At 48.2% G+C, this 25,822-nt stretch overlaps 1 protein-coding gene across 2 annotated transcripts; it reads left to right on the top strand.

Moving 5' to 3' along the window:
• The first annotated feature begins 251 nt into the window (after window positions 1–251).
• On the top strand, window positions 252–25,189 carry Tspan33 (tetraspanin 33). 2 transcript variants are annotated; one of them, XM_038319035.2, is made up of 8 exons: window positions 252–584; window positions 16,717–16,774; window positions 17,351–17,478; window positions 17,787–17,861; window positions 20,337–20,432; window positions 23,278–23,406; window positions 23,791–23,952; window positions 24,139–25,189. In XM_038319035.2, the coding sequence occupies exons 1-8, from the start codon at window positions 483–485 to the stop codon at window positions 24,238–24,240; spliced, it is 852 nt and encodes a 283-aa protein (XP_038174963.1). In that variant the 5' UTR covers window positions 252–482; the 3' UTR covers window positions 24,241–25,189. The 2 variants fall into 2 exon arrangements, with proteins under 2 accessions (XP_038174963.1, XP_038174964.1); XM_038319036.2 differs by having other exon boundaries at window positions 17,354–17,478.
• Window positions 25,190–25,822: the final 633 nt, after the last annotated feature.

Here is a 25,822-nt window from a genome sequence, read left to right on the forward strand (position 1 = left end):
CTCATTCTTTTTCCCCTAAGCAGCTGCAGCCCGCAGGCTTTCCAGTCTAGGCGGGGAGAAGCAGAACCACTGACCCTTTAACAAGTTGTCCCTCACAGAACAGGTGTCTCCCCCGCCTCTCCGAGGAGAGGGATGGCTGGCAGCTTAGTGACATCAGCCGCCAACCAATGAGAAGTCAGGCTTAGGCAGCCTCGCCAATGGCCGGCCAGGGGGCGGACCCGATTGCCTGGGAGCCGGGCGGACTAGGCTGCTCTGCGGCCGCGGTGGATACTCCGCTGCTCACGCTGCCCGCCGCGACTCCAGCGGCGGCGCCGTTCCCCGGCCTCGCTGCTCCCCGACGCACGGCTCGGGCGGCTCCCGGTGCGGTGCGGCTATCCCGGCGTCCGGGTCCCCGTGGGCCCGCGGCTCAAGTCCGGGGCTGCGGGGCACGCAGGTGGGCCGGCGGCCGCTGGGAGATAGGCCCCCGGGGGCATCGGCGGACCATGGCGCGGAGACCTGGCGCGCCCGCTGCCTACGGGGAGGAGTTCTCCTTCGTCAGTCCGCTGGTGAAATACCTGCTCTTTTTCTTCAACATGCTCTTCTGGGTGAGGCTCGGGGGTCAAGGGGCACAAGGGCTGCAGGGCATCCCGGAGCGCCAAGGGGGGCTGCCTGTGGCTGGGGAGGGCCGACCTGGGCTGTCCGGTGCCCAGGAGCGTGGTGAGTGGTGCCGCCTAGTTTTCTGGGCTGGTGACACTTGAGGGGCATGTCTCCTGGGGAGGAACACCACTGTGCCTCCGTGTCAGGAGGGGACGTTAGGAGGGGGCATCATTTTTGCTGCCAGGGATGAAGGTTTAGCAGGGATGAGGATCTGTGTGAGGCCAGAAGAGATGTGTTTGGGAGAAGAGCTGGCTGGACAGCCCCATGGGCACGTTTCATGGTTAGGGACTTTCAGGCCTGGGTGCTGGAAGGCCCAACTGCCAAAACAGGCAGTGAGGGAGAGGGAGAGAGAAGGAAGGGAAACCCCAAGCCTTCCCTCCCCCAGTTCCTCGGGGGGATGGGTCAAGGGGCTATATCTCTCCCTTTTGCAGGCCTCGGTGTCTGCTCCTGTCAAGGCTGAAAAGGGTTAAGAATGGCCTCTAGGTCCGATGTATATCCTGCTTATCCCAGAGTGGCCCTAAACTTTGCCCTGCCTCCTTCAAGATCAGCTTTTCCTCTCTGAGCTGACAGCCTTCAGCTAATTTAAAAGGGATCCTCTGTTGGGCTAGAAGGCTGGGAGCCCCTTCAGAATCTTCCGTTTGGGGGTGGGAAAAGTGTAAACAATGTTGACCTAGGGCTCCAGACACCTGGATTTCGGTCCCCACTCTACAATCCTTGTTGATTTGACCGATCTGGGTAAATCCATTCAAACCTGCAGGCCTTCCCTTCCTCCTCCCCCCAAAATTCCAATCCGGTGTGATGGAGAGGTGGCAGAAGCGGGCTGAGAATTCAGGGGGAGCTCATCAGAAAATGTTAGCCGAGTCCTGTTTCACCGCTAGAGAGTGCTTGGGCCCCTCTGGATTTGATACCAGAGGGAAGTCCTTTCCCGTCTCCCCATCCTTCTGACAGCTCCTACCACACCAGAGCTGCAGCCCCCTAAACCTATCATCCGTGCCTACCTCAGCCTGAGACCAATAGTTCAGGTTTGCGGGAGGGAAGAACAGTGGGTTTAATCTGTTTCCTAGGAGAAGGAGCAGACCAGACCTCTGAGCGGCTGCCGGGAAGGTTTCACAGGGGCCATGGTGTGAAGTGCAGAGACAGAGTACATAAGTGTTAGCCTGTTGGGACAAATGAGAGAAATCCCAGAGGGGGGTGGTGACAGCTCACTCTCAGCCCTCATACTCTTGGGAAGACTGAAGTTTGGGCTTTTATCAAATTCTCGGTTTTAGAACTAGGATAAAAAAAAATGTAGCAGGCATCCTGGTAGACTTCCACATTTTACCGGGGAGGAAGCGCAATCACAGCCATGGCCAGTGTCTTCACCAGGCTCCAGCAGCTGGTTAGCAGGCCTGGACTGGTGATTTGCTACTGAATCGGCATGCTTGTCAGGGAGGTCTGTGGCCCAGATGGCTGCTACTGTAGCCTGTGGGGTAACCAGTCAACCCGAGTTCTCATGGCCTGGGTTCTGCTTTCCTGAGAAGTTTGCAAACAAGAAAACCCCTCACCAGCACACTTCAGGGCTGAAGGGATATACTGAGGGGAACTCCCCCTGCAGGGGTAAGAACCAGAGGCACCACCTTCGAGTGGGTCCTCCTTGGATGCCTCTCTCTTCTGTCACCCTCAGGTCAGCAGCTGGCGCATCTGCCACTCGTGTCCTGGAACATTTTCTTGAACTGTTATGCTCTACTCTCTACCCCTTTTATCAAACAAATAACTTTGGGGGTCACAGCCCAGCAGAGAGCCAGGCTCCTAGGCCCATTTACGTTGGTTAAAATGCTTCACGAAAGCATTTTGGCCATCCACTCACATGGGTGACAAAATGCTCCCCCACCTTGAATAAACGTGACCCTGCCAAAAAACTAAATAAACTAAAATTAAAAAAATGCTTCGTTCAAAATCAGAGGCTATCCAGTACTACCCCCGGATTAGGGCAGAATCCCCTTTTGGCCTACTGCAGATGCAAAAGGTTGGTGGCTCTAGAAATAGCACATGGAAGGACAAGAGTCCCAGTTTCTTTCCGGCTCCTACTTACTGTATGACGCTAAACCAACGTATCTGTCTCTCTGTCCTTAATCTTTCCCCTCTAAAGGAGGAATTTGTCTATTTCTGTAAGCTATGTATAGAAGAATAAATCACTTTGGGAACTGCTTTCTCTCGTTAAGACCTGGGGCAGGATCTAAGCGTGAAGCTCTCTGTGTCTTGGTCCCTGGGACGTTGGCCTCCCTAAGAGAGGGTGAAAGGGGAGGTACTTTTCAGGCATTGCTGATTATCACTTCTCTCTCAGGCCCAGAGCCCCAGTTGTACCCCATACCCATGCAGCTGTCAGTGAAGGACAACTTCTCCAGCTCTGAGCTTGTCTTTGTTCCCATCTGCTTAAGGGACTGGTATGCGATGTCCCTTGTAGGCTTCCACTATCCCAATCAAATTCCCCTTTTCTGCATGGAAAGCACCCATGGCCGGGACAGTTGGGCCACTTTGTAGGCAGAGTCATGCATCTTGCCAGCTCCTGGGAGCTATGTAGGGATGCTGTTTGTCTCTGTGCCTGATAGACATTAGGAAGGTGGCCAGCATCATCTGGGCTCACATTCAGGGATTGTGGTGGCAGGGGCCACCTCTACTGCTGCAGGAGCCCTGGCTCTCAGGGCATTTGGAGTCTGATTCGGAAGGCTCATGCCTCCCTTGGAATCAGAATCAGTCTCTCCTGTTTATGTTTCAAATCTCATTTCCTCTTTGGCCTGGAAGCTCTGGTTTTCTCCCCAGAATCAGGTTGCTGGGCGACGGGTTGTTGGGTTTCCATGGCCTGAAGTAACTGCTCCAAGATCCTAGAAGTTGTATTAAAACTCTTCAGAAGTAACTGCCTTTCTCCACCCTCCCTGTGTTGGTCACCTCTGTACAGAGTTAACACAGTGCAGCGGGGAAACAGAGTATTAGCCCCGGGCAGTAACAGCACAGCTCCGCTCCCTGCTGGCCCTTTATCTCCACCTAGGGCAGCAGTTGGGGTGCTTACTTGGTCCCTCCTTTTCCTTCCCTCACTGCAGTCATGTGCTTATTTATCCGTCTCCCCATCTAGACCCCAGGCTCCTGAGGGAAGAGACTGCTGAGTTCAATTCTGGATGTTTTGTTTTTGCTTTGGTTTGTTGTTGTTGTTGTTGTTTTGTTTCTTTGTTTTGGTTTTTGAGACAGGGTTTCCTGGAACTCACTCTGTAGACCAAGCTGGCTTCAAACTCACAGAGATCTTCCTGCCTTTGCCTCCCAAGTGCTGAGATTAAAGGTGTGTGCCACCACCGCCCACCCAGCCAGTTCTGGATTCTTAGTAGCTGGGGCAGGAGTAGAGGTTGAGGGAATGTTTGTTGCCTGAGAGGGCGAAGCTTCGTCAGTGGACAGACACACAGTGTCCCTTCTCTCTCCCTCCCTCCTAGACTCGTTCCTAGACTGTCTCCCTCATAGATTTACCTGCCTGACACCTCTCCCTTGAGTCAGGTCAGACAAAAGTGACAGCCATGCCCTTAGAGCCACATGTGGTTGCCACCCCCAGCATCTGGATTTCTTTTCTTCATCTGTGACACATTTAGACCCCATCCGTATCTTCCATAGGCCAATCCCAGCCACTGGTGAGGACTCTTAAAAAAATTAGAGCCAGGCAGTGGTGGTACACGCCATTAATCCCAGTACTCGGGAGGCAGATGTAGACAGATCTCTGTGAGTTCGAGACCAGCCTGGTCTACAGAGTGAGTTCCAGAACAGCCAGGGCTACATAGTGAAACCCTGTCTCGAAAAAACAAAAACAAACAGCAAAAAAAACCCCAAAAAACAAAAAAACCAACCAAACGGAATCTTTTCTACCATTGTAAGCTCTCAAATTTAAAAAGTATAGTCTCCTGAGAGAGAACAGAGACAGGGAGAAGGTTAACACGCTTAACGCTTCAGACATGGTCAATAGAATTGTAGTTGTATTGTAAGGATTAACCTAATACTACCTTATTATCAAAATGCCATTTTGTACTATAGGGCAACATGGCCATTACACAGCCTAGAGAAGGCTTAGGAGATCTGTTGGTTTTGGATCCTAGTTATATCATGATGCATGTTGTTTCAAAAACCCTTTGAATAAATGTCCTGATTTGCATGAAGAAGTAGCACCCATTATAGTCCACTTCCTGACCATTATTTTTGGAGTCCTCCAGACACTGAGAATCATCCCAGACCACCTGCGGCAATGTGACTTGCCTCTGAAGCCAGGAGGAGGTGACCAGACTTTAAACCTATCAAAATCCTATAGTGCTGGAAGGGTCTTTCCATCTCTCCTGATACACTTTCCCACCTCCTCTTCTCTCCCACATTCATGAAGCCAGCAGGCTAGGGAGGCTTCAATAAATGAAGCAATCAGATTCTTGTTTTGTTTTTGAGAAAGGCTGACTCAAACTCACTATGTAGTCGAGTCTGACTTTGAACTTCTGATCCTCCTGCCTCTACTTCCTGAATGCTGAGATTACAGACAAATTTGTACCACTGAGTCTAGCTTCTTTCTGATTTTTTTCTTTTCTTTTCTTTTTTGAGACACGGTTTCTCTATACAGTCCTGGAGGCTGTCCTGGATATCTATTTTTTCTCTCTTCTATCTGTCTCTGTCTCTGTCTCTGTCTCTCTCTCTTTCTCTCTCTCTGTGTGTGTGTGTGTGTGTGTGTGCGTGTGTACCTCAGGTATCTGTCTTCACCTTGTTTAAGACAGGGCCTCTTATGCTGCCTATGCTAGGGTAGCTGGCCTCAGAGCTTCTAGGATTCCCTTGTCCCTGCCTCCCATCTCATAATAGGAGTACTGAGATTGTAGACACTGTTCCTCTAAGTCCAGCTTTTCATGTGGGTCTGGGGATTTGAACTCAGGTCTTTGTTCTGGGACTAGAAGTCCTTTGCTCACTGAGCCATCTCTCCAGCTGCTCTTTCTGATTTTGTGAGACAGGCCTCAAACTCACAGAGATCTTCTTGCCTCAACCTCCTGAGTGCTGGGATTGTGGGCATGAATCACCATGTCTACCTTCAGATTCTTTTAAAAAAAAAAATAGAAATGCCAGATTATCGAATTCCTGTAATCCTATAACTCAGGAAAGTGAAGAAGCAGAGGATCCTAAATTCAATGTCAGAATAGACTATTCTGAATTCCAGATCAGCCTGCCCTGCTACCAGGCAAATTCCAGGCAAGCCGGACTCATGGGCGCATAGTAAGACCTTGTCACTAAACAACAAATAAGCTTCAAACCACTTAAATGGTGATAAGAACCATCATATCGTGCATGCTTTCCTATCTCCCCTAGAGACTCCACTGGTCTTATATTAAGTAGAAAGTTAAATTTTCAGCATCTTTTAGAAGGAATTTTTAAAATGTAAAATTCTTCTCATAGTTTTAGTAACAGACTGTCAGACTATGAATTAGGCTGGTCCTTCTAGGACCTTGAGTTTGGATTGGGGTGGGAGGCTTCACTGTGTAGCTCAGGCTGCCCTTGAACTCACAGCAGTCCCCTTGCCTCAGCTTTCTGAGTTTGGGGATTCCAGGCATGCATTACTATGTCCAGCAACCATTGAGTTTGCACAGTTGTACTGTGGGAAGCTCTGGACTTCCCTTCCTCATGCATTCCTTGGAAGTGCAAAAGCAGCCATGATCTGAGGAAGACACCAAAGGGTCAGCCATAGACGTAATGAGGGAAGAGCCCTGCAGACTCCTCCATTCCGTCAAAGTAACATCATCCAGTTCAGAAGGAGCAAGCCAAGAGCCCATGCCACACAGACAGTTGCCTCCTCAGAACTCCAGGATCCGCAGTTCTGGGATGACAAGCATGTGAGGGTCTTGGGACGTGAGGGGTGGGCTCTGCTTTGCTCTGGGAAGCTGTGATTTCCTCCATTCCACCCAGAAATAGGATAGAAAATCTGAGAAACAAAGGAGAGACTCCTTCCTGTTTCCTCTAAATAGGGTTGGAGTAACTGCTTTGGCTAAGGGTTGAATCTGGCACCTTGGATTTCCAGGCAGTGCAACAGCTGTCTTCTACCATTAACCTTATAAGAGGGGCAAAGACGCTAATGAAGTGGCCGTTGAAATCACCCCCGCCCCCACCACAGCTGTCTGCAGACTGGATTAAGAAATGTGGAGCCACCAGACATGGCCCATGCTTTCTCTTGGAGGGTTCTCTGACTGGTAGGTCCTGCTTCTTCATGCCATGACTTCCCCTTTCAGGGTGTCACTTAGAGATTCCTCTGAATGTCCCCCTACGGCTTGCTGGTACCCTGTTATTTTCTCATGCTATCTTTTCGCCCTCCCTGAGCTCTGCCTACTTTGGAGATTGCCGGCTGCTCCCCAAGATAGCCGAGGGCAGCTGTTCTTCCTGCCTGGTGATAGCCCATTGGAAACGTGCGCATGCGCGTGGGGTCCGGGGTGCCTGTTACACAGAGATAAGAGGCCGGCCCTGTGGCTGAGGTCCTAAGGCTCTGAGGACTAGAATAAGTTCCCATCCCATTTCAGCCTCACGACCTGAATGAACTAGCAACGCCACCTGAATGCCGTGAACCTCAGCTCTATAAAATGGAGACATTAGTGCCCTCGCAGTTGGGATGAAATAGCGTGTGTAAGTGTAGTCTGGAACTGGCAGAATGGCTCAGCAGATAAAAGTCTCTTTCTCTAAATTTGGTGACCTGAGTTCAGTCCAGAACATGGAAGGAGTGAGCCAACTCCTTAAAAGTTGGCCTCCAATCTCCATATGTACACCGTGGCATGAACATGCATGTATGGACACACACAGATAAATAGGTGAATAAATAAATAAATGTAAAAAAAAAAAACCAAGTTTAGTCTGGTGCTAACTCTTGGCTCTCACAGAAGGGAGTCCTACTACTGTCCCTGGAAGCGGCTCCTAGGAGTCCCCTGCTGGAGGTGGGCCCTAAGGTGAAACCTCCTTCAGGGAGGAAGAGAATGCTGTGTAGATGGGAATGAGTCAGCCTCGAACTTAAAACTGGTTTGCTCACAGTCCCACCATCAGCCATAGAAAGATGATATTTAATGATACTAATATTTGGTAATGATTAATATTTTCTGTTTTACAAAAGCCCCTTGCATGTGTGTAGTGTCTAGGAACAGGGCCCTGCTCTTATCTCCCAGGGCCTCCTCAGGGTTTGGCAAACCACCAGCTACCAGTTTGCCTGTAGTCGTTGATACTGAGCTGGGGAACCTGTGTTCAGTGCCTCAACCTGGGGTTGTGAACTAGTACAGTAGGGGCTAGAACAAGACTTTTTTTCCTTACATATATCCAATCATGGGTGTCTTTTCCTAATTTGCAAGAGAAGGTAAAATAGTGGGGAGAATTTTGTTTCCTGTTTTCTTTTTGAAAAGAAAACAGGTCAGTGCCTTCGCTGTTAATCCTCTAGTCAGCACTGGAGAAGAGGCCCAGTAACAATACTGTAATGGAAACAAGGAAGCTCTTTATTCAGAGTACTGCCTGTGTTGTTTTATGACATGCAGAGACATATATTTAATAGCGTATTATGTTAGTAAAAGTGTTTCTCTCTATCATAGAAATTAGTGTCCTATGCTTCCTCAGAATACAACAATATCTATATAATAATCCCGTCAAAAATGTGTAATTTACCAGATGTGGTAGCAAATGCCTGTATTCTCAGCACTTGGGAGGCCAGGGGAGATGTGGAGGGGGCATGGGCAGCAACGGTAGTTCAAGGTCACTCTCAGCTGCATAGTGAGTTTGAAGCCGGCATTGACAACAAGACCCTATTTTAAAATGTTACCCCAGCTTGCCTTCTAGCCTGTCTCCAGCTTTTCCTAGGGATCTCCAGTGATGACACTGGCCTGGGGTGCATATCAATACCTCAACCCACATCAGTGACGCTTCTTCTGGCGGTCGATGGGGATTAACACAGACACCCACAACTGGACCGTGTGCAGAGAGTGAGGGACTGAAGCACCAGGTTCTAAAAGGGATGCTGTCATCAAATCCCTCCCCGCAAGACTCAGGGAACTATGCAAAAGAGGAGGCAGAAAGACTGTAAGAACCAGCGCTAACAGAGGACACAGCAGGGCTGGTGTATATGAACTCCCAGAGACTGGCAGCATGCATAAGACCTGTACAGGTTCAGATCATATGGGGTCCCGGCACGAAGAGGGTGAAGTAGATATTGGGTCCCTCCCCTGACAGGAACATTATCTGCACCTGATACCCACTGGTAAAGGGAAACCAGCTTTCTCCAGTGGAATCCATTGAGTATATGAACCGCACTTCAGAACAGGCCCCCTTGCACAGATGCAGCTGACCAACACAGAACTAACCCAGTGTTGCTTTTGTGGACGTTTTGTTTTTGCTTGTTGGTCTTTTGCTTGTTTTGACTTTTGGGTTTGTGGAGGTTTTTGTTGTTGTTTCTTGTTTTTTTTTGTTGTCATTTTGAAATGGGGGGAGAGAGAACATAAAGTTGGGTGGGAGGAATTTGGGGAGAGGAAAAACATGATCAAAATACGTTATATTTGGCCGGGCGGTAGTGGCACACGCCTTTAATCCCAGCACTCGGGAGGCAGAGGCAGGTGGATTTCTGTGAGTTCGAGGCCAGCCTGGTCTACAAGTGCTAGTTCCAGAACAGGCTCCAAAGCCACAGAGAAACCCTGTCTCGAAAAAACATATATATATATATATATATGTATATATATATATATATATTATGAAAAAAATTTCAACAGAAGATGCTACCCCAAAAACTTAAGTTTAAAATTTTAAGGTAGTTTGGTTTTCTTTCTTTTTTTTTTTTTTTTGGCTTTTCAAGACAGGTTTCCACGTGTAGCTTTGGATCCTGTCCTGGAGCTCACTCTGTAGACCAGGCTGGCCTCAAATTCACAGCGATCCACCTGCCTCTGCCTCCCAAGTCCTGGATTAGTGTGGGCTACCATGTGTGTCCCAGGACTTGAACTCAGGTCTTTAGGCTTGTTGGCAAGCTCCCTTTCTCACTGACCCCTTTCACCAGCCCTTACTTAAAAAGGCTCTTTAAGTCTGTTGCACCAATGCTGTCCTGCTCTGGACTTCAATCAGGCTCCCTTAGTCTCCCCACCTCTTTCTTCCAGGATACTGCATTACATTTGGTTGCCATGTTTCCTTCCTCTTGGCTGTGACGTTTCCCAAACTTGTTTTTGATAGCCTTGAAGGTTGCTGAGGGGCTTTTTGTAGTATTTTGTAGACATCTCTGTATTAGAACTGCCTGATATCTTGCTCATGGTGTTCCTGGGGTTGTGGTTTTGAGGGGAAGACCACAGTGGCAAAGTAACGCTTTCCTCACTTTGTATTATCTCGGTGATTCATCACCATCATCCCTCTTGCTGCTGACCTTGATCGAGAGCCTGAGGTGCTGTGGGTTGGTTTCCATGATTGGGTAATTGCTTGTTCCTCTTCTGTGCTGTGGTCTTTGGGTGCACAGTGCACACTTAGCAGCAAGGAGCTGTGTTATACCTCTTTGATACCTACGTTTATTAGCTATTGTCTATTTACTAAGTCCTTTATTTGTATCAGTAAAGATGCACAAATAATCCATTTTATACTGTGGATCATAATACAATTAGTTTTTATTTATTTTTTATATTTATTTATTATGTATACAGTAGTATGCCTGCAGGCCAGAAGAGGGCACCAGACCCCATTACAGATGGTTGTGAGCCACCATGTGGTTCCTGGGAATTGAACTCAGGACCTCTGGAAGAGCAGGCAATGCTCTTAACCTCTGAGCCATCTCTCCAGCCCCTAGTTTTTATTTTTAAATTACCTGTATGTGTATGTGCATGTGTGTATGGCTGTGTGTAGGTATGTGCGTGTAAGGGTAAATGTCTGAAGAGAACAGAGGAGGTTTCAGATCCCCTGGAACTGAAGTTACAGGCAGTTGTGAGTCACCCAGTGTGGTTACTGGGAACCAAGCCTGGGTCCTCTCTTCAGTGATGCTTTAAGTGTTTCTAGCTTTGGCCTTTGGTGGCTCATTCACTTGGTGCCTGTGTCTCACCAATATGAGAATTTTGACTGTGTGGTGTCTGTGTGTGTGTGTGTGTGTGCGTGCATGTGCGTGCGTGTGTCTGTCTGTGAGTGCCCATGTGGAGGCCAAAGGAAGACACTGATTCCCTCTACCATTCTCTGCCAGTTTCTTTGATATAGGGCCTTTCATTGAATGCGAAACTCTCCACTTTGACACAGCTGGCAGATCAACAAGTTCTCCAGTTATGTGCTCCCCAGTATTGGGGTTACCGGCACACTTAGCCATACCCAGCTTTTACGTGGTGCTGGGATCTGAACCCAGGTCCTCACGCTTGCATGACAAATCCTCTTACCCACTGAGCCATCTCCCCTGCCCCAGTTTTATGGCTGAATACTTTCTTACTTTCTGCCCCAACCTGTTCCATGTTCTTCGTAATACGTTTCTGCTCTGGTCCTAAACTAGCCCTTCCTCACTGAAGCCCAGGGGATGACCATTATCATTCCAAGGTGATAACTCACTGTATATAAGAATATATATATATATATATATATATATATATATATATATATATATGTGTGTGTGTGTGTGTGTGTGCATTGGTGCATACAAATTATTTTATATCATTTGACTGTCAGCTTTTCAGGAATATAAATTTGCGTAAAAGCTAGACTCAGCTATTTTGAAAATGGTACCTAGCTTTTAAAAGTTTCTAACCAGTCTTCATTCTGTCCATTATCTGAAAACCCACTCTAAGAAGAACAGTGACTTTATCTCTCTCCTCGTGAAAGGAAGTCATTATTATGAAGATTTTGTAGCAAAGACTGATACCCTAGAAAGAATCCTGGAATGAGATAGGAAATTGCACTGGGTTCAGACGTCGCCACAGCATCCGTATACACTTGACCAAATGTCCCTTCTGCTCTTTAGCTTCCTCTGTATTTAGGTGTGAGTGTAAGGGTCCGGTTCTGAAGTTCTGTTCAGCTTTGAAATTTGGTGTTGATATTGGCAACACCCCCCTTGCCATGGCAGCAGCTTTGAGGACTCCGGGGTGGGAAATGAGGGCAAGAACAGAAGTGTGGGAGATAAAACGGTGAGATGCAGGTCTGGAGAGCTCCGAGGAAGGGCATCCTTAGTGATCACGTGAGCTACTAAGAATAGTCAAGCCTCAGTCTTGATGTTAATGTAACCTAGCTTCAACTTTACATTCCTGGTTGGCTGCACTTTAGACTTCAAAGTCCTCAAGCTGGCTGCCCTGTGTGATCACCTGGAACTCTTCCACAACTATGCTTGCCTGGGCCTCCTTGCCAGAGATTGTAAACTATTTGACTTGCAGTAGAGGCATTAAGAGTTGAGGTATCTCCTCCACTCCCAGGTGCCCAGGCGACTCTATGGCAGGTGGAATTGAGAGCCATCACTCTAAGTTATAGATGCTCTTGTTTTCTCTCCAGGATAACACACAGATTGTATGTCTTCACAGTACCTTATACTAACAGCTGATTGGTTGGATTTGAACAGTGTGTTGGATCCTGTCTCCCCAAACTTAATGTTTAAAAATAACACAGATTTGATCTTTCCAATTTCTAGAGGTCCAAAATCCAAAACCAGCTTCCTTGGGCTATCATCAAGTGTCAGCAGTGCCATGCTCCCTTCCTGTGTTCTCTGCAGGAGATGACCTTTTCCTGCTCCAGCATCCGAGGCTGCCTACATCCATGGCACCGCATCCATGGCTGGAGTGATGCGGTCCATGATACCTCCACTGCTCTACCTCCCTCTCTGAACCTGCCCCTCTTCCTTCCTTCTGATAAGGTCTGCTTGTGTAACAATGAACGGTCTGGGCCTGCTTGTTTGTTGTGGTTTCTGTCCTGCCCGGTACCCCACAGCCGACAAGCCCCAAAGAAAATCACACAGAGATCTCTATACGTTATAAAGCTGATTGGCCCATTAGCTCTAGCCTCTCACTGGCTAACTCTCACATCTTAATTAACCCATTTTTCTGATCTATGTTAGCCATGTGGCTCAGTACCTTTTTTCAGTGGGGCAGATCACATCCTGCTGCTTCGGTGGTCTGGGCAGGAATGGGAGGAATCAACTTCCTCCTTCCCAGAGTTCTCCTGTTCTCATTACATCATTTCTACTTCCTGTCTTGTTTTCCCACCTTTACCTCCTGCCTGGCCAATCAGTGTTTAAAACATGATTGACAGAATACAGACAATTCTCCTGCACCATGCTTGTGATCATATTGGGCCCTGGGGGGGTAATCTGTCAGTCTCTAAATCTTAAATCACATTTGCAAAATGTCTCTTTGGCCATGTAAGATAATATATTCATAGTTCATAGAATTAGGACATTATTGTCTTTGGAGGATGCTATTCTACTTACTCTAGTAGACAGAGCTACTGTTGCAATTATAGGCCCATGGAGAGAATTAAGTTGCCCTATGATATGTTGCCTCTCTCCCTCCCTCTCTTTCTTCTGTTCCTCCTCTCCCCTCTCTCTTGTTGAAATAAGGTTTCATGTAGCCCATTCTGGCTTCCTTACAACATAGCCAAGGCTGGCCTTGAAATTCTAAGTCTCCCAGTTCTCCCTCCAGAGCACTGGGATTACAGCTGTGCACCATCACGCCGGCTGATTTGATCCCTGTACAAAGTTAACCAGTCTAGAACATTTTAGCATGCAAGGAGACTGGGAGCAACAAAAACACAGAATAGATACTTGTTTTTAATTCAGTCCATAGTAAAATGGTACTCAGAACTGCAGTTATGTGTAGCGACGAGGGAATTGCATGCTGTACTGGCTAGCTGTGTGTGGCAACTTAACACAAGCTAGAGTCATTAGAGAAAAGGAGCCTCAGCTGAGGAAATGCCTCGATGAGATTCCGCTGGAAAGTATTTTCCCATTTAGTGATCATTAAGGGAGGACCCAACCCATGGTGGGTGGTGCCATCCCTGGGCAGGTGGTCCTGGGTTCTATAAGAAGGTGGGCTGAGCGGGCCAGGGGAAGAAAGCCAGTAAGCAGCTCCCCTCTGTGGCCCCTGCATCAGCTCCTGCCTCCAGATCCTGTCCTGTTTTGATCCCCGGTCCTGACTTCCTAATAAACTCTTTCTTGCTCTTTGGCTGTAGTGTTTCGTCCCAGTAATAGAAACCCTAACTAAAGACGTGTGTGTGTGTGTGTGTGTGTGTGTGTGTGTGTGTGTGTGTGTGTGTAGGGCAGGGGATGGTTTTGTGGAATAGGTTCCAGGTACGGCACAGCAAGTGTCTCTGCCTGTTGAGCCATCTGCCGGCCCAGGTGTGGTAAGTTTTAAAGGACAGAGACATTTACTCATACTGTCAAAGGGCCCTTCCATACCTGGAGGTGACTGACCTATGGTTTTCCTACCTCCCCCATATTTCCTAAGCCTGGCCATGCTATAGAAGAGTCAGCTGCACCTCCAGCCCCACATTCGGCTCTGTAAGATGTCCTGTTTGTTCTGGGCAGAATATGAAAGCTGATAATACATGGAGCCAAGTCTAAGGAAGGGCCAGATTTCAGTTTTGTGTGTGTGTGTGTATGTGTGTAGACAGGGTTGTGGATGCACAAACACAATTTTGGAGGCCAGTTGATAATGCTGGGCATGAGTCAGAGGAAGGGCCAGATGAAGGAGCAAGGAGAAAGGGCGGTGGATTCACAAAAATCCACCAGAGACCTATTTTTAATCCAGGATTAGCCATTAACTCACTAAATAATAAAGAATTTTCAGAAATAAGTGCCAAATGAAAACATACCTTTTTCACAGAGGACTAGGTTTGACCCTATTACCTGAACTGGGGCCCAGCTCCCTTCTTTCATGGAAGACCCCCTCCAAATGGCCCTTTCCAGCTGATTCTTGTCTTGCAGGATGTGGGGGTCTAACTGCCATACCCTTCCTTCCCGAGTTGGTCAAGTCCCTGCTACTAAGAACTCTCTCTGCCAAAGCTTGGCCTCATCTATTGCCATGGTGACAGTCAGCTGCTGCTTAGCACCAGCCTGGAAACGGAGCTTGAAGCTGAGCAGGGAGCTGGGGCTACCTAGCGAGCGTTCTTGGAGGTCCAGGGATTAAAAGCCTCTGGGGACCTTTAATGGGTTTGCTCTCACAGGGAGGAGCCATGACATTTGTCAGGCCTGGGTTGTATTCTTCCGCACTGGCACCGGAGTCTATAAAGATTCCTTTCTGTGGTAGTGCCAGGAATCACACACACTCCTGCCTTTTGTGTCCGTGTGCATTTTATCCTTGGCTTCCAAGGAGTTGGAGAGCTAGAGCCCAGATCTATCTTCCTGGAAACCCTGCCTTTTGATGCAGGTGGGTTAGAATTCAGAATCGCACAATCCCTGTGTGATCACACTGGTGATGGATATTTAATGTCGGAAATTGTGTTAGGTGCTTTCCAAACATTATTTTATTTAACTCTTACAAAAATATTTTTTTTCTGGACTGGTGGCATGAGTCAGCTGGTATAGCTCAGTGCCAAGCCTGACAACCCAAGTTTGTTCCCTGGAAGGAAAGAATCAGCTCCTGCAGGCTGTCCTCTGACCTTCGTGTGTATGTGGCATGAGCCCATACATACGCAAATGAAGATATGAATGCAACCATTAAAAATTAGCTTATTTTTATTTATGTGTATGGGCATTTTGCCTGCATGTATGTAAGTTGCCCTCAGAAGCCAGAGAAAGGGACCAGATTGCCTGAAACTGGGGTTACAGGTGTTTATGAGCCACTGTGTGGGTGCTGGGAACTTAACCCAGGTCCTCTGCAAGAGCAAGTGCTCTCAACCACTGAGATATTTCTTCAGCCCCTAAAACATTTTTTAAGATATAAAAAATACAAGTTCAATGGGGCATGGTGGCTCATACCTTTAATCCCAGCACTTGGGAGACAGGTGGGCAGATCTCTAAGATTGAGGACAGTCTGGTGTACAGAGCGAGTACCATTATAGCCTGAGCTACGTGGAGAAACCTTTCCTGGGGGTGGTGAGAGAAGAAACGAGAAGAAATATGAGTATTCGTTTTTAAAGTTTGGCTAGAGAGATGGCTCGGTGGTTAAGAACGCTGATTGCTGTAACTCAGAGGACACCCACGCTAAGCATTTCACAAACACCTGTAATTCTAGTGCCGAGGGATCCAAGGATCACCTACGCCATCTTCTGGCTTCAGTGCGCGTCCACACAGACACAAATAAAAATAAAATATTTTTTTTCCTTTGAGGCAGGCTCTTGCACTGGAACACAGTGCTGACCTTGAACTCTTAATTCTCCATTTCAGCCTCCTAAATGCTGAGATTGGCTGCCATAAACCATCACACCTGGCTCTCTGTCCTTAATTCCAGCATTCCAGCTTCACATGCAGGAATCAACTAAGACTCAGAAATTTGTCCTAAATAGGGTTAACTATCTGAATCTTTCAGAAGGCCGTACTTTGTTTCAATTGTGTGTGTGTGTGCGTGTGTGTGTGTGCGTGCATGTGCATGTGCTCACGCAGCATGTGTGTGAAGTTCTGATGTTTGTGATTGAACCCAGGCCTTGTGCTGAGTTATACCCCCAAGCCTGTCTGGAAACTTGTGTTTCTTTTTTTTTTTTTTTTTTTTTGGTTTTTCGAGACAGGGTTTCTCTGTGGCTTTGGAGCCTGTCCTGGAACTAGCTCTTGTAGACCAGGCTGGTCTCGAACTCACAGAGATCCGCCTGCCTCTGCCTCCCAAGTGCTGGGATTAAAGGCGTGCGCCACCACCGCCCGGCGAAACTTGTGTTTCTAATCACTGTTCCATTCTATATGAAACTTGTACTATCTTAATTTCTGCACCTGTGAAATGGGGACACTCTCTGTCTCACGAGATAGCTGTGTCACAGAGAATGAAGGAGCCGGTACTGGGGATTTCTCACGGAGGTAAAGCGGCATTCACATTGTCACTGGGGGCAGGCAGGTAGGGATGTTGCACCCGGACCCCGGGAGAGCTGTCCTCCCTGCCCTCCTAGCAGGATTTTCATTGTGTCCTGAGCTCTCTCAATCCCAGTCTCAATCTGACTCCTTGCCTCTTCCCACAGGTCATTTCCATGGTCATGGTGGCTGTGGGTGTCTATGCCAGGCTAATGAAGCACGCAGGTGGGTTCCAGGTCTCCCTCTACCTCTCACACTCTCACTGTGCCCTTGTTTGCTTCCGCCCTGGCCCTGGGTCAGGTCAGACTGGCGGTTCACTTGGGCGTTCCTGAGCCCCCGTCCCTCTCCCAAGATCTGCCTGCCCGTGAGCCTAGGTCCTGGAGAGAAGCTGAGCCTGTGGAAGCAGAGAGCAGTCAAGGACTTTGCCCTCCCTAGCTAGTTTACCCTGAAATAACTCAAGCTGGATTCCTCTGCGGAGTTTCTAGGAATCCACCCAGCTGTGAGCCCAGTGTCATTCTAATTCATCTCTGGAGTGACAGTGCCCCTCCACCCCCCCCCCCCCCCCCCCCCGCGCCCCACCATGAGCCTGCTCCCCAGTTCCTGCAGTTACATGCCAGGACTCCCTCCACATGCTCTCTGTTCTTCCCTGGGGAAGGTCTTGCTTTCTCATAATCATCACCAGGCAAGGAGACTCCCCTAGTGCAGGAAGAACAGTGTGGGTACACCCCTCCCGTCCCATCCATTCCTGGGAGCCCCCTCGGAGGGCACCGGGCTCCAGTTGAGGGTCAGCCTCTCTCCCAGAAGCAGCCTTGGCTTGTCTGGCGGTGGACCCTGCCATCCTGCTGATCGTGGTGGGTGTCCTTATGTTCCTCCTCACCTTCTGTGGCTGTATCGGATCCCTTCGCGAGAACATCTGCCTTCTGCAGACGGTGAGTGCGCAGAGGCTCCACAGAAGGACCTCGCTTTCCTCTCCCTGTGCCTTCTGAACCGCTAGGCCACCGTTCTGTCGTGTGCTACCTTCTAAGTGCTGGCGGCTGCTCACCGCAGAGTGCTCTGGGTGACCCAGCACAGGGTGGCCACCTCTGCATCACTGTCCTGGAGCTGTAGCCTTTGCCATGCTGGGTGGGGGTGGGGTGTGGAGAAGAGCCTAGCTGCCTCTCAGTACTCGGCTTGGCCCTGGAAAGGGCTGTTTCCCTGAGCAGTGACGACTGTCTCCTGTCTTGTCTGTGTGCCACAGTTCTCCATCTGCCTCACCATCGTGTTCCTGCTGCAGCTGGCTGCCGGCATCCTGGGCTTCGTCTTCTCAGACAAGGTAACACTGGGAGCCTAGAGGCCTCTTCAGTACCAGAGGGAGGAAGGGGAAGCTCCTACTCCTGACTAATTAGCCACAGCACTTTTTCCCCTGGGAAGTACCAGCCTTTGAACGTTTCCCCTTAGGGATGAATAAATGGCCTTTAACATCACCTGTTTAAAGAGAATCTCATAATAGTAAGGCGTTTTCCTTTGACAATCCGAGATGCCATTAGAGAAGAAAATTCTATAACCGTGAGAGACATTAAGATAACCTGCAAACGTGAATGGTAAATGACCGAGTAGAACTGTGATCAGAACCACAGACCTGAAGAGACTCTTAATCAAGAACTGTTTATTGAACTAGATGCGTAGGCAGAGGGAAGGCTAAGCCTGTTCTGAACCACGTTTCCCACATTTGAAGGTGGGCTGTCTTGAGGCAACAGGCCTAATGAAGAACCAGCCTTTCCTTTAATCCTAGTACTGGGAAGCCAGAAGCAGAAACATCCATGAGTTTAGTGAGTTCCAGGCTAGCTGGGGCTACATAGTGAGAAATCTATCTTTTAAGATAAAGGAAGAAGAAAACGTAGGCAGGTGTGGTAGTGCACGCCTTTAGTCCCAGCACTCAGGAGGCAGAGGCAGGTGGATGACTGTGAGTTTGAGGATAACCTGGTCTGTGTAGTGCATTCCAGGACAGCCTGAGCTACCTAATGAGACCCTGTCTCAGAAACCTGAGTGACTGGGGGTGGGGAGAACCAGAATTCCATTCTCAACTGACAGATAGTCAGCAGGAATAAAGTACAAGGCTGTGTGATAAAATCACAGGAAAAGAAGCCAGGTGTGGTGGCACATGCCTTTAATCCCAGGTAGATCTCTGAGTTCCAGGCCAGCCTGGTCTACAGTGAGTTCTAGGACATCCAGGGATACACAGAGAAACCCTGTCTCAACACACAAATACACAAAAATCCATAGGAAAAGTGTTGAGCAGAAAGAGACCATGATACGAGATTGTTAAACTGAGCAGTCTTGAGCTGATCTGCAGCTGACAAGCCCTTCTGCCGTAATAAAGTAGATGCATCAAGTCTAAAGAGATGCAGTTTTCTTGTGTCCACTAGGGGTCAGTGTCTCCGCACAGTAAGCTCTTCTAAAAATCAACACAAAATTCATTTCTTCGTGGTATTAGTCAATATATATTTTGACGTACTGATATGCAGAGGTAGACAAACACTGCATTATTTTGAAAGCTAGTTCTGAGAAGCAATGACGTCAGGATCAATGTTTCTCTTGCCCACCTGACCCCCAGAGTGGATGAGCCTTGAAAACCAACTGGCTTCCCTGGGTAGGTCGGATTTCAAGGCTGATTCAGATTAAAGATGATCTGAGGGGATATGACCATGACCTTTGGTAGCTGCCCTAATTTTGAACTTTAGTCTGTGATTTGCCCCGGCTCTTGGGGGGAAATTAGTGACTGCCTCGTCACTAATACCGCTTAGTGACCCAGGCCCCTAAATTACGCTTTCTCGTTGGTGTTAAGGAGCAAAGAGTGTAAGTTTTATCTCTCTAGCAGTCAGGCTCTTCCCCCTTCATCCTGTATGAACAAGGATTGGAAGCTTAGCATGGCCTCAGTCACTAAAGCTCACAGGGCTTCTCATTAAAGTTAAGGTTGTTGAAGGGTAAAGTACAAAATGCATTTGTGACGGAATGAGGCTCACTGGTGAGTTAATGGCCCGCAGGATGTGATAGAAACATCCAGTGTGTAAAAAAGGAGGCCAGAATGGGAGACAGTGGCAACGACTAGGTTTGCTGGAGAGACGGGAGCTGGTACTAAGGTAGGGACTTAGGGTCATTTGGCTTCACTAACTTTAGTGGCTGTCAGTGTATACGCAGAATGGGATGCAGAATGCGCTGATCTGCTGGGGTGTAGCATAAGACTGGGAAGGGCTACCCTGGGCCTCCAACCACACTGTAGTATGTATGTGCGGCGGGTGCCCTTCTGCCCTACAAATTGTGCTGTGACCCTAAAACAGGAAGAAATCTGAAAAAGAGAGCAAAAAGACAAAACAGTGGTATATAAGCCACTTTTCTGTTGCTGTGATAAGATACCCCTACCAAGGCAACTTAAGAGAACTTACAGATCCAGAGGGGTAAGTCTGCGTGGCAGGGGAGACAGGGCAGCAAGCAGCAGGCATGGTGACAGAGGTAGGATGCTGAGGACTCACGTCTTGACCCACGAGGAGAGAAGAGAGTGCACTGGGAATGGTGCAAGGCTTTTAAACGTCAAAGCCCACCCCCAGTGACACATTTCCTTCAACAAAGCCACACCTCCCACATCTCCCAAAACAGTACCACCAATGAGGGACTGATATTCAAACATCGGAGACTAGGGGGCATAGTCAAACTACCACAGATGCCCATCTGTGTTTGCTGTCATTTCTGAGGGAATTAATAAATTATGGTTTAGTCCTTTGTCCTGATTGCTTCACTGTGTATCTGGCAGGCTCGGGGGAAAGTGAGTGAATTAATCAACAATGCTATTGTGCATTATCGAGACGACCTGGACCTGCAGAACCTAATTGACTTTGGCCAGAAGAAGGTACAAGCCATGCATAGTGTGGTCATCCAATGTCCTGGGGGGTAGGGGCTAAAAGTTACGGTTGTCCAAGAAATGTCTCACTCTGTAAGCCTGTGGACTTCTTTTACTTGCAAAGTAATATATTCTGGGAAGGACTTTATGGGAGAAACAGGTACTGTTAAGAGCATAATGGTGCATATAATTTGCATAATCTACTGCTTATGTAAAGAAAAGGACAGGAAAGACTCTGGGTTCTTATTTGCAAAAGGATTCTGGAAGAATTTTTAAGAAATCCATTGTAAGGGGTTTCCTGTAGGGGAATGAGGAACTATATATTTTATTACATTAAAAATTGTGAGCCGGGCCGGGGCACATGCCTTTAATCCCAGCACTCGGGAAATAGAGGCAGGAGGATCTCTGTGAGTTCGAGGCCAGCCTGGTCTACAAGAGCTAGTTCCAGGACAGGTTCCAAAGCTACAGAGAAACCCTTTCTCAAAAAACCAAAAAAAAAAAAAAAAAAAAAAAGTGGCCAAATATACACAACCAAAAATACCATTTTTGTTTGTTTGCTTTTCTTGTTTTTGTGAAACTAGGAGTAGAACTCAAAGCCTTGAACATCATGGGCAAATACTATAACACTGGGCTGTGCCCACAACCCAGAATTTACCATTTTAAGTATTAAAAATATTTACATTAGCTGGATGTGTTGACATAACTTGTAATCCTCCCTGCTTGGGAGGCTAAAACAGAAGGATCAAGAATTGAAGGCTTTCCTGGCCTGTAGTGTGAGTTCAAGGACAGCCTGAGTAACTTGTGAGATCCTGGGGTTGTAGTTCGGTAATAGAGCACCTGGTATGGGTTAGGTCTCAGGTTCAATCTCCAGTACAGGAGGGGAAAAAAATCACATTGTCTGTGCCCATCACTACCATTTATTAGCAGAACTTTCCCGTCTTTGTCTGTATGGCAGTGCACACCATCGCTTGTGCTAGGGAAATGAAAGCAGAAAGATTGAGCGTTCAAAGCCAGACTTGGCTACATACTACGTTCCCGGCCAGCGTGGCTGCAGGAACCCTCAATTTAACAACAAAACGAAGCTCTTCAGGCTGGTGGGATGGCTGAGAGGGTAAAAACCTGACTGACAACCTGAGTTTGGTGCAAGGGATCCTCAGTGGAAGGAGAGAGCTAACGCCCAAAAGTTGTCGTCTGGCCTTCACATATGCACTGTGGAGTCGTGTGTGTGTGTGTGTGTGTGTGTGTGTGTGTGTGTGTGTGAACAATTTAAAAACTAAAACCACTTCATTTTTCCCTACTGAACTGTGCCCATTAAATATTTTCCATTTCACTCTCATGGAGGCAACCACTATTCAACTTTCTGTGAATGTTACTACTCTGGGGGCTTCATATGAATGGAATTATGCAGTATGTGTCCTTTTGCGACTGATTCCTTTCACTTGGCATGGCTTCAAGTTTCATCTATGCTGTAGCATGTGCCAGAATTTCCTTACATTTTAAAGGTTTTATTTATTTATTACGCAGTGTTCTGCCTGCATGTATGCATGCACAGCAGAAGAGGGCGCCAGATCTCATTACAGATGGCTGTGAGCCACCGTGTTGTTGCTAGGGATTGAACTCAGGTCCTCTGGAAGAGCAGTCAGTGCTCTTAACCTCGGAGCCATCTCTCCAGCCCCCAGAATTTCCTTTTTTTTTTTAATTTATTTATTATGTATACAATATTCTGTCTGTGTGTATGCCTGCAGGCCAGAAGAGGGCACCAGACCCCATTACAGATGGTTGTGAGCCACCATGTAGTTGCTGGGAATTGAACTCAGGACCTTTGGAAGAGCAGGCAATGCTCTTAACCTCTGAGCCATCTCTCCAGCCCCCAGAATTTCCTTTTTTAAGACTAAATAATACTCTTCGAGTGACTGCCATATTTTGTTCAGCAGAGGGTGGTAACATCCACCTTGTGGCTATTCTGCGTTATGGTGCTGTGAATCAAAGGGAGATTTGAATGGAGGTGTTTTCGGCTCCACTGATGGTTGTCTCTTCCCCTGGTCAGCGACTTTTGACTTTAGGATTCAGTTTGCTTCCCTGGAGTAATTGTGGACTCATGATATTGAAGATTTTCTTCTTGGATTTTTTTTTTAATGTCAAGTTTTTCAGTTTGGATTTTATTTAAATAGTTTTTCTTGGTAGTGCTGAAGTGAATCCAGGGGTCACACAGTCTAAGCATATTCTCCATCACTGCGCACCCCCAGTCTAGCCAGAAACTTAAGTATCTCCTTCTGTCAGGCTATGTTTTATGGGGTTGTAAACTCAGAACCTTCTCTCAAGAGGGTACACCTGAATTATATGTACAGTTTTGTGTGTGTGTGTGTGTGTGTACTCGCGCACATACGCGTGTGTGTGAGATGCATGCAGCCGGAGTATCAAGCACTAACTAATAAGACACATGAAGAATTAAAAAGAGAATTTCTTCAGGTGAAAGCAACCAAGAAGCTTGAATTCATAGATGTGTTTAGAATAACTTGATGTTACAAATGAACCCCCTTGGCCATCTTAGTGTGGGGAATCAGGGGGAATAGTGATTTTTTAAATTTTTATTTGATTTATTGTTTTTAATTGAGCTATACTGAGCTATATATTTCCCCACTCCTCTCCTTTCCTCCCCTCTCCCCTTTCACCCTCCCCCTCCTCCCCCTCTCCCCGCTGTGCTCCCAATTTATTTAGGAGATCTTGTCTTTTTCTCCTTCCTAGGTGGATCCATATATTTCTCTTAGGGTCCTCTTTGTTGTCTAGGTTCTCTGGGGTTGTGGACTGTAGGCTGAACCAGTGATTCTTAATCTCTCTGGTGGTCTTGTTGCAGTTCAGCTGCTGTGGAGGGATTTCCTACAGAGACTGGTCTCAGAATATGTACTTCAACTGCTCGGAGGACAACCCCAGCCGTGAGCGTTGCTCTGTGCCTTATTCCTGTTGCTTGCCCACCCCCAATCAGGTGAGCAAACACCCTACTTCACTTCCTCCTGGGAACACTCCAAGTTACTTCCTGGTCAGCAAGGCTGTTATGGTTACACTCCATCCATCCCCCTAGTTTAACCAGTTGGTGCGCAGGGTGGCTGGTAGATGCTTGTGTTCACCCCACTATGGGGTCACGCTTGCCTTTCACTCCAACAGCCCACGTGGGCCTCAGAAGAGGCAGGTCTGAAACAGAGCATCAGACCCAGGGAGTTTGGAAAGGAGTTCTGCACTAAGCCACTTTTATTCCGGTATTCTCTGCAGACCTTCTCTGACAACGTAGGGAGTTGGGAAAGTTGGCATGTTTATAAGCCAGTGTTTCCTGGTGTGGGAGTACCATTCGGCTTCTCAACTTTTCCCTCAGGCAGTGATCAACACTATGTGTGGCCAAGGTATGCAGGCTCTTGACTACTTGGAAGCTAGTAAAGTCATCTACACTAACGGCTGTATTGACAAGCTGGTCAACTGGATACACAGCAACCTGTTCCTACTCGGCGGCGTGGCACTAGGCCTGGCCATACCGCAGGTAACTTACCCTGCCCAACTTCGAGGTCTTACTAACTCTGCGAAGGCTGTCATTTGTGGAGGCATCCATGGATCGGCTGGGTACTGACATGGGGTGAGGGTGGGGGTGCTTCCTTGGGAAGACTAAGACAGGGAAAGCCAGACAGTCACTCTCTGCTGAGGGCTACATCCATTCTGTCCCTTGCAGCTGGTGGGAATCCTGCTGTCCCAGGTCCTCGTGAATCAAATCAAAGATCAGATCAAACTCCAGCTCTACAACCAGCAGCACCGGGCTGACCCGTGGTACTGAGAAGCCTTCCCGTGGCCTGGCCGTGGTGATGGGCAAGCCTCATGGACCAACAGCAGAGGGTACTGAGAACGGTACCCTATGGAGATTTGGATTTCAGCCCCCCAGCAATGAGGGCCCAGTGGAAAGAAGCAAACTCCAGAAGACAGGGCACAAGATGGCTCAGGTCTCAGAAGGACGTGCCTCACATCCCCCATCCTAGCCTCAGCATTGTTAGAGAACTATTTTGTCCTGTTTCTAACCTTGAACATTTGGGTTTGTGTTTTGAAGTTTCATCTGGTCAGCGGTGTGTGGGAAGCAGCGGAGGTACCGACAGTTGTTGGGATACTAGTTGCGTAGCTTCCTGAGGCACAACAGACAGTCCTGTTAGGGCTGCTCTGGAGCTAGGTGGACATACTTAGAGTTTGCTGCCAGGGAGACCTAGCTGTGGAGACCAGACACTAGCGGCCCTGCCTGGAGTCCAGTTGGCATAACCCCAGCTCCGGAGTGGAAGGGAGTGGAGCAGGCAGAGGGGAGTGAGCCTGGGGGTTGCATGGGGACAGCTGGGTATATGGGGGGAAGGAGTAGAAGGGGATATGTTTACCAAATGCTTGCCCTGCCACCCTCCCAGGTACTCAGAGTGAGCTACATCCTGCCCCTCCTTCATTTCCATGGAAACATGGCAGCAAGGGCAAGGGGTACAACAGCAGCCAAATTCATCCCCACCCCCTTCGCAAAAAAGTTTGGAACCACGGTCCCTATATTCTGCAGCCAGCCGAAGCCGGCCTAAGCCATAGATGCCCTTGAATTCCTCTCTGTCTGGCCCTCCCTCTCCAGCAAGTGGGGTTTTCTTTAACTTGGCAGAAGAGTGGCAACACCCTCCACCCTCATCCCTCAGCACCAGAACTCAGTGTTTCTACAGCGGAAGAATCGGGAATCTGGCAGAAATGGCAATAAAAGTTTGTTGACCTGGGCTAAGCTGTCCTACATCAATTTTCCATTTGGGCAACTAGAAGAGAAAGGACCAGACCGTGGGCCCTGCCTCCTGGAGGAGACTTGAGACCCCTAAGTCGCACAATGACTCCCTGTTCCTCCACATGCCCCATCTATCTACATCAGGGTCGCGCTCTCCGGTCTAAATTAGGTAGAATGATTTCAGGTGCTGAAATCATTATCTTTGTTATCTTTGTTTTTGTTTTGTTTTGTTTGCTTTTTCTCATATGACAGCGTGTTGAAATTTACTTAGGATGGCACGTGGAGTTAGGAAAGAGCACTCGACATGATAGTGGAAGGGGACGAAGGGAAAGGCCCGGTCCATCCTCTGCCTGTATCTGGAGGAGCTGGGTCCTGACGGCCAGCCTCCGTTAGGGAGGACTCAGCCAGCCCTCGGCAGTGTGTGGGGCTTCCTCAGGCTGGAGCAGCTTGCGAGGGCGGGGCTCGGCTCGGGGCGGGACGGGGAGGCTCTGCTACATGGGTGGTCCCCACACCCGTGATCTGGGGACCTAGGAGAGCATCGACCCCTGCAGCCAGGGTCTTGGATTGGGGGAGTCTTTGGCCTGGCTCAGGGGACTTCAAGAAAATCCCTCAGGTTCTAGGAAACAAAAGC

Source organism: Arvicola amphibius, chromosome 2 (genome assembly GCF_903992535.2).
Source record: "Arvicola amphibius chromosome 2, mArvAmp1.2, whole genome shotgun sequence".
In the NCBI taxonomy this organism is placed as follows: Eukaryota; Metazoa; Chordata; class Mammalia; order Rodentia; family Cricetidae; genus Arvicola; species Arvicola amphibius.